This window comes from Solea solea, chromosome 1 (genome assembly GCF_958295425.1).
Source record: "Solea solea chromosome 1, fSolSol10.1, whole genome shotgun sequence".
Lineage (NCBI taxonomy): Eukaryota > Metazoa > Chordata > Actinopteri > Pleuronectiformes > Soleidae > Solea > Solea solea.
Genome location: NC_081134.1, coordinates 33,532,902 through 33,549,166, shown reverse-complemented (window position 1 = coordinate 33,549,166; position 16,265 = coordinate 33,532,902). Strand labels below are relative to the sequence as shown.

At 42.6% G+C, this 16,265-nt stretch overlaps 2 protein-coding genes across 4 annotated transcripts in view; one reads left to right on the top strand and one right to left on the bottom strand.

Annotated features, from left to right (window-relative positions):
* Window positions 1-729: 729 nt before the first annotated feature.
* On the top strand, window positions 730-4,562 carry bdh1 (3-hydroxybutyrate dehydrogenase, type 1). The gene is made up of 5 exons (XM_058632918.1): window positions 730-1,145; window positions 1,857-1,967; window positions 2,519-2,660; window positions 2,752-2,904; window positions 3,924-4,562. Exons 1-5 carry the CDS (start codon window positions 933-935, stop codon window positions 4,388-4,390), a joined length of 1,086 nt encoding a protein of 361 aa, XP_058488901.1. The 5' UTR covers window positions 730-932; the 3' UTR covers window positions 4,391-4,562.
* Window positions 4,563-6,528: 1,966 nt separating this feature from the next.
* nck1b (NCK adaptor protein 1b) overlaps window positions 6,529-16,265 on the bottom strand; it is a 28,323-nt gene continuing 18,586 nt past the window's right edge. For all 3 annotated transcript variants that reach the window (XM_058632916.1, XM_058632915.1, XM_058632917.1), the window contains 2 exons: window positions 10,321-11,075; window positions 6,529-10,073 (listed from right to left, as the gene is read on the bottom strand). In XM_058632916.1, coding sequence (XP_058488899.1) covers window positions 9,873-10,073; window positions 10,321-11,075 — 956 coding nt within the window. In that variant the 3' untranslated portion in view covers window positions 6,529-9,872. The remainder of the gene's footprint in view (window positions 10,074-10,320; window positions 11,076-16,265) is intronic.

Sequence of the window (16,265 nt, the reverse complement as noted above, 5' to 3'; positions counted from 1 at the left end):
AGAGCCTTGTATGTTAATTTAACATGCATACACATCCAGTCCCTTGTTAGAGATACAGGGTTTTCAACAACGTCTCCCTAGTGTTGACCTAATTTTTCAGGTGGGAAATAAATTAAATAAATTAAATTTTTGCTCCAAGAGGAAGTTCTTCTAATCATGACTGATATTCAGTTTTTCATAGTAAAATAGGGGCCGTCAATAAGTTCTCATTTGAAGAGGAAATGGCTGCATGGTGGTGCAACCCTAACCCTTCTTAAAATGTCCTTTAAAATAATGTATTAGCAACTACATTAATACATTTTAACTATTTCTGTGCACAAAACTATAGTTTATATGATACTTATGTTACTCATACATACATTTTGCAGGGTTTCCAGCAACCACAAGGGGGGGCTGCCGGGGCTGCTTCCACGCTAATGCAAATATCACTGTTAAATATGTGTCCTAATTTTCTATGTGAATATTCATATTAAGAACGTTTCCAGTCCGATAAAAAAAAAGTGTGATTACAGAAGATAGTGGAAAATAATGCAGTTTATCGCCTGCTCGTACAAGAACTTCATAGTTTCTGTTTAATTTACTGCATTTGATCTAAAATATAGTAAAGGGGGTTTCTGCCAAGACGGTACCCTGGTGTGTATTTCCGGTTTAGCCCCCATAAGAGCACCACTTACATCCGGAAAAAGAAACGACTACTTTTATAAAACTTTTATTTAGTTTTATTAAATATAAGCTTAGAGAGGTTTTACGTGACGGTTGGGAAACGTTTCTATTACAGGTTTGTGAAGGGAAGAACGCTAAAGAACTCACTTACTTTTATTTATTTATTTTTTAATAACGTCTGCTAGGAGTGGGCGTATTTGGCCGTGACCGCACAGCGGATAATGTGACAGCTCCGTTCGCCAGGAATGTAAACGCACACCGCCGTCAACATGGCCTCGGTGTCCACGCTCCGAGCGGCTCTGCTTGTGTCTTTCTCCGTGTTGCTCACGCTGTTGCTGGGCTTTGGACTCCCCGCACTGCTGAACTCCGTGATGAGAATGTTCGGTTTACCGGAGAGCAGCGTCACCGAGTGCATAGTCGTGCTCTATTTGGTGTTTGTGCTGTCTGTCGCGACGCCAAGAATTTCCAGAGGATTTGTGGAGGTAACGTCAAAATCTGCATGCACTTATGTTAGAGAGAAGTATTGTTTTTGTTGTATATAATAATCCTGTAACACGTTCACTAAGACGTATTACAACACCATGGCCACATGTTGCGTAATAACCACATTCTTACAATCCCTTGTCATTAACTGTGTCCTTATTAGTCCACATGCCATTAACCTGTGTAGAGTATGCTGTAAAATGACACAGGGAGGACAAACAGTGGGAATTTAACAGTATTTGACTTAACTAGAAGCTGAACACCTTGAATTAAGATCTAAAATCAAAGAAATAACTTCATAATATAACAGTAAAGCTGGAACATGACATCTGGATCTGGAGACTCATATGATACGTCACAAGAAATATGTAAAATGTGAGAGTGGACCAAACCACTCCTGCAATAATCTAAAATCAGTTGATATTGTGCCTTCAACGAACATTACTATACTATTTTAAGTTATTAATTTGTGTTCACTATGTCCCCCACAACTTGTGTGGATATATACGCTTATAGCGGAATATATGCCTCATGAATATTACTTTAAAAGGTTACATTGTGCTTTTTATAAACCTTCTGCTTACTTCCTGACTTTCTGTTCATATTTAAAGGGCATAACCTAATGCATACTCTCTATATATGATTGTATCTGTTTTAATGTGTGTTTTTCATGAGCTAAAGTAAATGTATTTGTTGCTCCTCCTGTGCAGGTGAACGGGAAAGCTGTGTTTATTACAGGCTGCGACGGTGGGTTTGGACATGCACTCGCCAAACATTTGCACAGTCTGGGCTTCACCGTCTTCGCTGGGTGTCTTTTAAAGGTAACGGTATGAATAATTGAACACACGTGCTGCATTGCAGGTTCTACTTTACACCGTATGTATATATATATATGTATATATCTCCCCCACATTCTCAGGTTTAATTTGAGGCCGTACAGGGACAGATTTAAAGTCACATTTTTGACATCCGTTCTACTGCTTTATCCTCTGCATGAGGGACGTGGGGGGAGCTGGAGCCAGTCCCAGCTGACATAGGGACAAAGGGTTGGGTACACTAGTCTGTACGGGTTGTCAGTCCATCACAGGGCAAACACACAGAGACAAACAAACATTCCCTCAGACAGAAAAGCCCTCAGTCGAAAACAGGATCCAAAACGGCGACGAGCTTGCAGTGAGACAACGCCAGCGACACCACGTCTTCATCATTCATTTATTTACCCAGGAAGTCCTCAAAAATCTCTTTTTGACACTTAAAATAACACGTACAATATACAAAATAAAAAGAACCGTCAAATATTTGATCCATAAGTGGTAAGACCTTCTCAAAAAATATACCGTACCACAGGTGTGACGTTCTGTCGTTCCTGCAGGACGAAGGTGGAGAAGGTGCAAAGGAGCTGGAAGAGTTTCATTCAGATCGAATGAAGGTGGTGCAGCTGGACGTCCGCAGCGAGGAACAGGTGAACCAGGCCGTCGAATATGTCCAAGAAAACCTCCAGAACTCTGAAAGAGGTAAAATAACAACAACAACAACAACACTGCCTCAGCTAAAAACCTGAGGATCACTCACACACTCAATCCTCTCCTCCCGTCTTTGACTCAGGTCTGTGGGCTGTGGTGAACAACGCCGGCGTGTCGACCTTCGGGGAAGTGGAGTTCACCTCCCTGGACACCTACAAGCAGGTGTCAGAGGTCAACCTGTGGGGCACCATCAGGGTCACCAAAGCTGTGCTGCCGTTAATCCGCAGAGCCAAAGGTCAGCAGCTGTATCTGTGTCTGCACTGTAGATTAAACACTGGAGAAGTTTATCATACCTTATACCTTAGTTTATCATACCTTATACCTTAGTTTATCATACCTTATACCTTATACCTATATATATATATATATATACATATATATATATATGTGTATTATTAACATAGTTAGAATTCCTGGAAGGGAGAAATCCAATAAGTCGTGTCCCATGATTTCAGTGAGGAATGTTAACAGTCTTGCCCTGTAATGGTTTTTATACTTTAAATTATTCTAATTCATTTATTTGTGTTTAAACATAAACATAATATATTGTAAATGATGTGTTTAGGTGACAATTTAAATGATAACTATTATTATTATTATTATTATTATTAATAATAATAATAATAATAATAATAATAATAAAGAAAAAAATAAAAATAAGTGGCTGGTAGTTTATTCTACACTTTAGATGCAATAACCACTGGAGCCAATATTAGAATATGAATAAAACCTTGTGTTGTTTTTTTTTTTTTAAGACTTGATTTATGGACCTGGAAGTTTTTGAAGCTACTTCATTTTACTTAATTTTTTAATTAGAACTGAATCTAAATTTTCAAATCGCAGGAGGTGCAATATTCCTTAAACCGCAAAGTTGTGTCAAATGAACCATTTTAGATACTAAAATAAATACTGTCCTGATCTATAAACAAACACATCATATTCTACAGACTGAAGATCTTTGTTTCTCTCAGATCTGCACAAATATCACACAGTAAATCAATTTAATTGTCATTCAAATGAAAATGAGCCGAACTGTAATTGTCATTAAATCCTTAGTTCAATATTTACGGTGCTACAGATTTAAAAACAAGATGGAGCCTTACTACATGAGATACCATCAAAATATGAACTACTATACACTCACTAAGCGTATTCATTTAAAACTTACAGACATTCATTTTTCTAACCTGATATTTTATGCATTCTTTAAAACTGGCATTTAACATGGAACAAACCTGGTTCTTGTGTCCACAGGTCGCGTCGTGAACATGGTGAGCTTGTACGGGAGGATGGGAAACGTGATGCGCTCGGCTTACTGCGTGTCCAAATACGGCTTGGAAGCTTTCTCCGACTGCCTGCGCTACGAGATGAAGACCTGGGGAGTGAAGGTGTCCATCATCGAGCCGGGAAACTTCATCATGGCCACAGGCATCATGACGCGCGAATTTGTGGCCAGCGAGACCAACAAGCTGTGGAACGAGGCGCCCGCGTCTGTGAAGGAGGATTATGGGAAAGCGCACTTTGAGCATCACATGGCTCAGATGCGCTCTTTCTGCAACAGCGGCAGTAAGGACGTGGGCCCCGTTCTGGACGACATCACCGACGCTATTATGTCCAAACGCCCTTACACGCGCTACAACTCCACAGAGCCACACTGGTGGATCAGAGCGCAACTGATGACCCACCTGCCCGCCGCCATATCTGACCTGCTCTACTTCTAAAAACGAAGATTCTTCTTTTCCACACTGTCTTTTTAACAGGACGAAATCTCTGACAGAACCAGACACAAAGATGTGCGGCCATCTGCCTCGACCGGTTGCGGTGAAAGGAAAAATGAGGGGGAGAAAGTGAAAGACAGAAAAAAAAGAGACAAGAAGCAGATACATGTATAGAGTTATAGGTTTAGACACAACAGTTCTGAATCAGTCATGACATGTTAAAGTACTACAATGTCATTTAGACACACAATACATTAGCAATACCACTACTGCTACTGTTATTATTAATAATAATAATGAAAATGGACCTGGATCCTGCAAGATGAGGACAGAGAGAAGGGTCAGGAATGAAAGACACTAGGGAGAGCAAGAAACCCTGAATGTTACAACACTAGAATGACCATATGTTATAATTATTTCTCATCATTAACACCTTCAGAAAAACACTGAAAACACACATTTCTAGAGGTGAACGTGAGACCTGACTTTACACTCTAACAATAGCACGACAGCCCTGGTTCTCCCGCGATATCATGTCAACAAATATCTGCTGTGAAAAAGTGTCTATGACGCCAGGACACACCGTCGTTGACGACTTTCCGTCACATCATTCCAATCCAAATGTCCACGATCAGAGAATCTGACGGACATAAAAACAAGCAGACGTTTGCAGTCGTGTACGTGCGTCGCACTTCACAGAAACATCTTTCCTCAGCACTTGAAATTCACTGATAAAGCCTTAAAACTTTTGCAAAAAACATAACTGCTGCACTTTTCTACATCTTACAGACACTCATTTTATAGTAGTATTCACTCCTTGTCTTTAAAATTTGCTGTGACATTATACTTTTTTAAAAACGTGTGTCTTTATGTTGCCTCATGGGAATTTTCTGGGGCCCCCACACTGGCACGAGGACCAGAGCTCGACAGAAACTGTCGAGCCCCGCCCCCGCTGTTCTGTTGTGACAGCCTCCGGAACAAACCGAGGTCAGTTACTGTAAATCTGTGGTGAGATTTGGCTCGACTCACCGTCAATGTTGCGCAACAGCAACACAATCACACTTTGTCCCACACGCTTCGCATTACTCCCACAGTGGGTTTGATTGAAGTGATTAATGAGCATTTTTTTGTTGTTTTGTATAAACAATAATGTGTATGAAAAGTACACATTACTTTGTTATGTGTACTTTTGCAAAAGCCTTGTACTTTTGCTACAAATGATTTTAAATAAAGTGAGCAAATGTGTCATCTGTGATGTAATGAGGCATTTTGGCCACTGGGTGGTGCTGAAGCATCATTCAAACACTTCTAAACCTTGTGCTGTTTCCAGAACAAAATCAACCTGCAGGTGATTACAGAACGACAATATCCTCCCATATTAAAAGGCACCACAGTTACATAACTCTGACCTTTATGACTTGGCTCCGCATCAGAACCAGCATTAACCTTTAAGCAGTCTGAGCTACAGAAGCGTTTGGACGACTTAAAGTAGTTCCTGCCCTGAAACCGTCACAACCTGACCCTTGCTGAAATCACTTACATCGGCCATTTTTCACGTCATCTTCTCACTCATCGTCTAAAGCTTTGACCAAATTCCCCAAAAACTAGGCAAGGCAACAGTGATCCATGAGGGTGGATTGAAGGGAAACCAGAGACAGTAACAGGTGACAGAGGACAAAAAGCTGGGGCACCCCCAGACACATATATAGACAAACAACCACCCACTCTCACGGTCAATTTAGAGTGTCCAATTGACCTAATTGCATGTTTTTGGACTGTAAGAGGAAGCTGGAGAAAACCCAGGCACACACGGGGAGAACATGCAAACTCAATGCAGTAAGGCCCTTGTTCCGAGGCAACAGTGATCTGTGAGGGTTGAAGGGGAACTAGAGACAGTCCCAGCTGACATGTAGGACAAGAAGCAGGGGACACCCTGGGACAGGTCGTCCAGGTCCATCACTGGGCAAACAAAGAGACAAAAAACAACGACAGTCAGTTCAGAAGTGTCGCAAACTCCACACTGGTGACTTTCTTGCTGTGAGGCAATAATGCTAGCCACTGCACGCCTTGTGGCCCTCGTCTTGTCATGTTATGACTGAAAGAGGCCGAGTTGAGATGATCCATAAAAACAGCAGACATCGTCATTTTTATGTGGCTTTATTACGTCTTTTTTTTGAACACTCTATAATAAACTCTCCTAAAATTATTACACCTGAACACATCGTCGCCGCCATAAGAACAGTAATTAAGAGCATGACATTATACATCGTTTGCTTCTTTTTTTTTTTCTCCCTCGTTTTCACAGCACTGCCTTGATCGTTCCGTGGCATCGGATCCCGTCACTTTTTTCCAAAAAATCTCACCCGTCTGTCCTCCTTCACTCTGTCACACCGTCACATACGAAGAAGGAAGCTCGGTGAGACAAAGAAACGCTCAAAGAAACGTGGAAGCAGCACAGAAGAAAGACAGAAAAAACAAAAGCACTGAAGCGTCAAAACGAGACAAACAAACAAAGACAGGAAAAGCACAAGGTCACTTGTCCTCAGTATCATCAAGAAATGAATCAGTCTCTCAATAACATCCATCACCACTGACGTTAAATCTAAAAACCATGCCTGTACAGCAGAAGGCTCTGCTCATGCGGGCCTTCACTTTATACTTGACTTTATTTTGAACACATTTCTTCAGTTATTTAAGTGGCTAAACTGCAGAAGTGAACGTCTTGACAAAAAGCAATTTCTTTAGAACCAGTAACGTGAGATTCAGGCCATGGTTACACCCGGGGTAAGTTGTTGTTTTTTTTATTCTGTACATGAAGTTTTCATCTATGATAAGGTCACTTGAAACTACAACACAGTCGTCAGCTAACGGGGGGGGGGGGTTTGGACGTCTTTATGCATCAATCGAGACAAAAAAAAATGTCGCACACATTCGCTCGCCGGTCAGACTCCACATGAAAAAAGTTATAACTAAAGAGCACGAGGCGGTGACAAGTGGGAAGAATCGGATAAGGAAAGGTGAAAAATGGAGGAGAAAAAAAAGGAACCTTTGGTTGACGGAGAGCTGTGAAGGCACATTAACATCTCCTCGTCCTAAATCCTTCACACTGTGTTGGCGTTTGTCATTTTAGTGCAGAAACAGAAGCCAAGAGGAGGGGATTTTCTCACACACACACGCACACACACACACACACACACGTACACAAACAACAACAAAAATAATAAATAAAAATCAATTGCTGACAGCAGTGGATCGCTAAATACTATCTTTGCACGACGTGTCAGCAATATGGCACCGATACCAGGGGCGGGGGAAAGAGTGAAATACATGACATGAATTCTTTAACTAACTTTAAATACTTATCTGGCAACACGGCGGGTTAGATATTGGGAAATTTAAGTGGGAAAACAGGCACAAATATGTTGGAAATAAAAGTAATGCATGACCTTAAATGACGGAAAATCACTCAAGTTATATGAAAAACAATCACGTGATTTTCACTTAGAAAGGCATACATGTATATATATATATATATATATCGTTTTAGAAATGTGTTCAGTCCTCGCACGTGCTCTCACCTCGGAATGTTCTAATATAGAAAAACTACTCGTGCTGTGGATGTGAAAAGTTGCCGCGAATCAAACTGAAAAGTGACTTCATGACAGAAAACGCGCGTCGTCCATCCCCACAGCGTTTGTTGTATTCATCGCTCTGTCAATCACCTGAGGGAATGAAGAGAGAGAGAGAGAGAGAGAAAAAACACCCAGTGTCTCTTTAACGCTTTGATTAAAACGTCCAAAGTTGGCCTCCGCTCATTCTCCCCCACCCGAATCTGACTGGGAGCAATAATCCAGATATTCTTATCCTGTGGAACAGATTCTCCAAGCCTCCTCCCTGGATCCTGATTCACTTTTTTTTTTTTCCATTCCTCCTCTGTGAAATCCCTCTCTCCCCTCCCCTCCCTTTCTCCCCCTCTCTTACTTTCACTGTACTTGGGTCCAACTGGCCACAGCTGGAGAACTCATCATCGCAGACATTGTGATCGCCATCGTCGCCGTCCCTGTCGCTGCCGCCGTGGCTCTGATTGCTGATCTTCCAACGCTCAAACTTCTACTTTGTCCATTCTTTCCGCTAAACACTGCGCTGTAAATACAAACCATGTGTTGCGTTAAAAGACATGTATTGTGACTTCACACAGGCTGCACAAGACGAGGACACTTCACTTCCAAGCTCACGCTTTAAACAAATGGCCCGACTTCCCCTAAGGAACTGTATTCTCCTTTAAGTCCTTTGTGCGCCTGCTGCTTTTAGTTTGATGTATATGTATACGCTCGGCAACCGCACAAACGTGACCCCCGGGTGACCCTTTAACTCCCTCATTCCCTCAAGTGATCACTAATTCAGGATCGGTGACATCATCCTGCCTGGATTTCCCCCTCCCGTTTCCACAGAACTGGAGGAAGAGGAGCAGGAGGAGGAGGAGGAGGAGGTTTAGAACTTTATGGGAAAACACTTAACTCCTCACACGACCCGACACATGTATGACCTCTCGCCAACTCGGCCTTTGTAACATTCACATGATAAGGATACAGCAATACGTGAGACAAGCAGTTCCGCGGTATGAAAAAAAATAAAAATAACACGACCTCGCACGAGAAGATGATTCATCTTCCGTTTTCACGCACACACTCGCACACCCGCACGGTGCGGATGTCCCGATATCTCTAAAAAGAAATTTAAAAAAAAAAACACAAACGGTGAATCCTAATAGAACTGTTTCAATAAATATATTTTGGTCACTTAATTTTTATTCATGATTAGCATTTAGCAGGAAGTTGTGAACCCGGTGCGTCGTCCACAACCGTTAAGACAGCCAACACAAACACAGAACGTTTGAAATGCAGACCTCTATGGGGATAGAGTCTGGAAAACGACAAAAGAAAAAGAAAAGAGAGAGAATGCCTCGCGGTGGATGTCGTGTGTTCGATAGTTAAAAAAGAAAAAAAAAAAAAAAATCACATTTTTTTTTTTAAAAAAGAAACTGTTAAAAGGATTATATATTATTGACAAAAACAAAACAAAAAAAGAAAAGAAACTAAATGTAACTAATAGATATCAAGATGGAAATACATGGCGTTTGTTTGCCTATGACCTAACACATCTGGATAATTTAAAATAGGGCGACCAAGAGGTCTGTAGTCAACTCTCAGGAGTCCATAGTCTTTTTCCTCTTTGTCTCCCTCTCTCCCCCCCTCTCTCTCTCGCTCTCTCTCTGTTCCTCTGAGTCTCTCCCGTGCCTTTGCTTCCTCCTCTTGGAATGCTCACAAATCGGGCATTAAAAAGTCCTGATGATGTGTTAAGTCCTCAGGCTTGGAGTTTAATATGTTAGTGTGTGTTCTGGTGTGTGTGTATATACTGTATGGATGCAGTTGTGTAGAGGTGTGTGTGTGTGTGTGTGTGTGTGTGTGTGGGAGACAGAGAGGGATCAGGAAGCTGCCAAGGCCTTGACCAGGTACAGTTTGTCGCCCTGCTCACTGGTGAAGATGGGGGCTTTTTTGTAGTGTTCCACAAGCTCTTCCATAGAGTTGAACTTGCGCTGTCCGATGCAGTAAAGGCTTTCCTTCAGCTGCACTTTGAAATGCTTATTCTTGCTCTGTGCCTTCAGGGAGATGGAGAAGTCGTTTGGCTGCGAAGAGAAGAGAAAAGGGAAAGAGACGCAAGGTTAATTATCTGCGTAGGTCTAAGTCGTCCAGCTCATGGGGAACTGGACTTGCTTGAGTTTTCGTAAAGATATTTTCACTTCTCATTCAAGAGGCTCCATCAGTTCTATTTAAACTTTTTTTTAAATAAGAGCTGAAACATCTTTAAAAAAAAGACTCAAGCAAGCCCAGCTCCCTATATCCACACAATTATCTGTTTCAAACATCACTGACTGATGACTCGCTGTCTCGGATGAGGAAGTCTCCTTCTGTGCCTCTCTGGTTGAGGGCCACCTCCGCCTGGTGGCGCGTCACCTTCCCGTAGTACCACTCCTTCCCTGCGAAGCGCCCGGTGCCTGAAGGCGAGATGTAGTCACAGTCGGGCGTGGGCGGCCCGGCGAGCGCCGCCGAGGATTTGTGGGAGGCGGAGTCCAGCACCGTGACGTAGTTCTTGGGCACCAGGCCCAGCTGTCCGTCCGCTTTGCGGCACTTCCACCACTCGGGGTCGTTCTCCGGCTTCTCCACGACCTCCATCACCTCGCCGCGCTCAAAGTTCAGCTCCTCGTCGTTGCCCGAGCTGAAGGGGTAGAGCGCCTGCACCGTGTGCAGCACCCGGTTCCCGTTTGTGGTACTGTTCATCACGGCCGCCAGCTTCTCCGTGAGCGACCCGCCCTGCTCGCCGAGGCCGCCCATTCCCCCGCCCCCCGCCGTCCCGTCCACGTCCTCCGTCACGTAGTTGGACGGAAACCAGCCTGACCGTCCGTTGTAGCTGCCGCGCCACCAGCCGTCGCTGCACTTCTCCATCACCACCACCCGCGTGCCTTTCACCAGAGTGAGCTCGTCCTCGCGCTCCGCCGTGTAGTTGAACTTCACCAGGGCGGGCAGGTTGAGGTCGTACAGCCGCTCCCCGTTATCTGCATACATGTCTGTGTCGGCGTTGGACGCCGTGTCTCTCATCCCTCCCTTTCTGCTCTTCACCTTCCCAATTCCTGGACACAAAAGAAAGAAAAAAGAAAGAATGAGAACACGGTGTAAAGTTAACAAAAAGAACAGAGTGAACTTAGTGGAAAAGGTCAAGTCTTTTTTTGGTGTAAATTAGAACTTTAAAGTCATCATTTCACTATAACATAAGTGCCCAGAATTCCTATTTTCACACCCATCCATTGAAGTGGAACAAGTCCCAACAGAAAAACTAAAACCACACCATCAAAAAAAATTTTTTAAGGGCGGGGGGGTTGAAAAAATCCCAGACAAATACCAGGCTGTGATAATAAGCATTAGGTTCTGTGCAGAAGTACAGGCAGGGTGGGTAAGCAGAAGCCGAATATCATTTGTTTTCCACATTACAGTGCCCTAACCCCCCACATTCCTAATCCAAATACATTCTTTTGGATTAGGACAGGGCTGCTGAGGGAAACCAGAAAAAACACAATGTCTGGTTTTAAAGAAAACTCGTTTTGGCATTGTCCTTTAAGGTCACACCGGGTCGAAATTAATTACAACCTACACTTGAACTTTGTGGGCAAAGAAAAAAAAAAGGTTAAGTCACATCTGATAGCGGCTAATCCCGTTGCAGTAATCACCTCGGCTTCCCCCGACACCTGCTGCCTTGCCTGCACTACAGCTGGACACCAAACTCTTATTTCATTTGTGCCAAAACTCTCTCTCTCTCTCTCTCTCGCTTTCATTCCTCTGCTCTGTCTCAGCAAACTCTCCACTCCCTCATTCCTTCAACCAGCCAAGTGAGCCTAGAAGTGGACTTCAGTATATGAAAAAATGGAGTGTCTGAAACCTATATTCCCTTGAACAGCCACCAGGGGGCAACTGTCTGAGAAAATGACCCTACTTCCCAATTAAAGGTCACATTTAGTAGCAGATGTTTGTTTAAGTCTATAATTGCTTAAAAATAAAAAAGACTTTGGTTTTCGTAGCCTTAGATTAAGCCTTGTGTATGTGCTTTAGGCAAGGGCCATTCATTTCATTGTGTTTCACGTTTTGAGGCCGAGGTTACGGTGTCAAATAGTAAAGAACAACGTCCTTTTATTGGTCTGTAAAGGCCACTGTAATTCCTCGATGCGTTTGGGAAACAAAATGCCAACATAATGTACTTTGCAGTAATAACATCAGTAAACCTTTTTAAATTCATTAGTTTCAGGTCTTCTTAAATACAGCATAATGTCCATGTTGTACATTATCTTCTCATTTTGAGTCAAACGGCTGACGGCTTCTATTGTGGCGTTGAAACAATGAGCTTGACGGCTAATGCCGTCCATGACTGCAGGTGTAGGTGGACATTAGGGGTGGGAAACACAGGGTGCCTCACATATGCAATACACTGTCCACGATACCAATGACATCACGATACAACGATTCCGATATATTGACGAAAACAAAACGTCCGTGTAGGAGTGCAGGATGTCTCTCTTTATAAAGTCTATGGATTGAACGTGGATGGAGCATCTCTTAAAGTAGGTTTCTCTGCCATTATTCTGCTGTAAAAGACATCAAGTAGTAACGGCTTGCAAGTGAAAAATAAATAAAATAAATTAGTCGATTATCAGTCCCACAGGCGGAAATTCTTTCTCTGCATTTAACCCATCCTCTACTAGAAACTTTCCTAGAACTGGGAGCAGCGGGCGGAGCAACCTTCCAGTTACAAGCCAAGTTCCCTTGTGGGGTTTCGTGGCAACTGGCAGGGACTGTTTTATCTAGAGCACCTTAATTTGTTAATTAAAATAGAAATATTTGCCTTAGCATATTGATTCTGATATTGCGAGAGGAAGGACGACAATATTTGACCCATCCTCATCTCCCACTTTTCCAAACATGGCAACTTTAGAGGCTTTGAAATGGCAGTTTACAAGCCAGTGGGTGACACCACAGTGAGTTGCCACTTGATGTAAATGACTAAAAGAATTTATCATCAGGGATGACATCAGTGAATTTTATCAGGTTCTTGGCTCGGTGTAAAACGTGCACTCGGTGACACCATCTCTCCAAAGTGAGGGGATATTACCATATGCCCTGAGGCTGAGCCGCGCCAGGCCTGCGGTCATCGTCCTTCTGGACAAGAATTTCCACTTGGCAGCCTGGCATGCAAACAGTTGTATGAAACACGTGTAGCTACCACACTATGCAAGTGCTGAGATCACGCCTTCTCCCTACTCTCCAGAGAGCAGCTCTAACACTCACAGGCCGGGCAGTCTATACACAACTTTCCTCCGTGGCAACAAGAACAGTCAACAATTCTGCGTCGTCACGCAAAGATGAAATGACGTCACACTTGCAAACGCTAGCGTCTTAATGACGATGCAGGCAAACCAGACTACAGGTGGGACCAGACAGACACTGATACCAGACACGGAGAGCGTGGGGAAACTAGTGATTCTATTCCTGATTACGTTTGCAAGGCTTCAACTCGAATAATCGAGAAGTCAGCAGAGTTAAATTATACCCGAAGGCAGGGTGTAGCCCTCGGGACACTGCTGGGAGGCCGGTGTTTGTTTTCCTGCTGTGGATTATGACTTATGTGTCACAACGCCACACCGAATGTGTTTGCGCCGCAGATAGATTGTTACTGAGAGGTGTCCGTGACTCAGGGAGCGCAGACAAATTTCATGGTAGAGCTGGAGTCCGACATCAAAATTGCTTCCAGGTAGAGCCTGTTATTAGACACACCACTGTACATAACTACAGAGTACAGACAGGGTGTTTAGAGCTGATGTCTGTCTGTCGGTCCAGGTAAGGTCTAGTCATGACTCAAACTCGTCTTAAATAATTCGAAGAGATAACTGCCTTAAAATGCCTTTGTTTTTTTTAGACAATTGCAAAATTGTTTTCTCCCAGAGAATCTTGACATTTATAAGAGTTTGATGGACACAAACGGCTAAAAGTAGCAGCTGCCAATTTACCTCAAAAGGTACAATTAGAAGTTCTGCTTAACAGCGTTTCATTTGAAGGTTCACATTTGTGCCGTGTCCTGTTTTGAGAGGCTCTTTTCATTTTGGGCCAGCATTTTCTTTTCTTTTCTTGCAACAGTAGCGCAGTAAACACTTTATTTTCCACTTTTCCTGATTATATTTATTTTATTCTTAGGAGGGGCAGCAAAACGTAGCTTTTTCTGTTGTAAAAGTTATGTCCACCGTCTGATTCAGTTTAGATAAATGCCATATGTATTGATTTTATAAACAGGACTCGTGGATCATCGTTTCAAGAAATGCATCTACTCATTTTGATTTCAAGGTGGAAAAGAAAATCACAATTGTTGGTACTAGGGAATCACAATAAATCAGAATTCCAAAACAAATCAAATAACACTGTCTCAGCCCTGAAAAAAAAAATCAAAATGTGTGTATAAAATCTCACAAAACCTAAAACAAAACCTTCCATGACAAAAACTCGAGGTCCACAGCAGTTAAAAGTATCATATGAGCGTGTTGCAGGGGGAAAAAAAAGATACATGTTCATGCAGGTGCAAGCCCCCAGGATGTGTCTCATGTACAGTTGGAAAATGACCTAGTTAACTCGACACAAAGGTTAGAGTTCAACGCTGCATGAATACAGTTTCCTTTAGTTCAAGCTGGGGAACAGAGAGGCAACAGGTTCCATTTTATCACACCAAGCATTTAACTCATCACTTATCAGTGTCACCATCAGGGCTTTTTATTGCCACTTCCTGCTTCAGCCGCACGAAAGCTTTGCATTAAAAACAAGAGCAGAGTCCATGACTGCTGCATTTGACTAAAAAGAAAACAATCAAAGCAAGTGGGTTTTGCCTGTGCAGTTGTAGACCTATTGACATCAGTCTTTCAAGTCGGTGTCAGTCAATTGCAGAGAGTTCATTTGTGAGAACTGTGATTTAGTGTTTCCGTTCTCAATTCAGCAAAGGATCTCATGTTTACTGGACTGTCGCACCAAAGACACGCGCAACAAGACACTGCTTAAGAGCCGAGGTCGCTGTCCTTCATATTCTGTCAAGGTTTGTCAGTTCAGGGACGTTGAACTTTAGTGGGGAGTCTTTGAACCCTTAAACATGCTGTCTGCCTCAAGACATGTCCAGTGGCATTCTGGAATTGTGTGTTTCTCTCAATCGTTAGTTGTAGCCATGCAATTTTATGCTTCATTTACCTAAATCTGTTATTTTAAAAAAGGGACAGCACAGGTTAAACGGTTTGGTTGAGGTGGTTTGGTCACATGCAAAGGAGGGACAGTGATTATATTGTACAAAGGATGTTAAAAATTGAGCTGCTTGGTGGGAGGAAAAGAGGAAAAGACCACAGAGATGGATGGATGTTGTTGAGGAGGACATGAAGACAGCTGGTGTAACAGAAGAGGACACAAGGGACAGAACAAGATGGAGACAGATGATCTGCTGTGGTGACCCCTAAAGGGAGATGCCGAAAGAAGAAGATTTATCAATAATAATAATAATAATAATAATAATCATTATACTAATCGTTCAGCCTTTAATGTACCCATGCCACATAAAAAAAAACAATATCATTCAACGTATACGCTGTATTTTAGTTATGTTCAGAAACTTACAACACTGTCGGACAACCTTTTCATTTGGCACTATATTCTCTAACCCAGGAGCCTCAAACTCAAATGACCTGGGGGCCAGTGAACCTCTAGTCTGTGGTCAGGAGAGTAAATCATGTAAAATAAAATGGCCAACAGTTTTGGGGGGAAAAAAATCAACTGTTCATGATAATATTCTACACAATTTCAAAATAAAATACTTTGTTTTGATATGGAATGATATATATAGTTAGAAAATGAACCTATAAATGACAAAAAGAGATTATAACTTCATTATATCTCGATAGATAATGGAGGGCCGCATGAAATTTACTGGGGGGCCGCAGGTTTGAGACCTCTGCTCTAAACATATTTTTTTTAAAAACAAGCCCAAAGCTGTGTAGCACAGCAGATCAGCTGTTTGAGAAAGGCCACAAAGCACTTTCACAGTTGAGCACCTCAGACGGGAAATAGCTGTTCTGCCAGAGACATCACTGGTTGTTCTGAGGACTGGAGGTGGTCTTCTTGGGACCAAGCAGCAATATTCAGACCCACCACCTTTACCACAACAATCGTGAGGAAAAGCAGACCTGGATTAACCTGACATTATGTCAGTATCTAGGAGAATTAACTATATTTGTCCTTTCATATCAGACAGA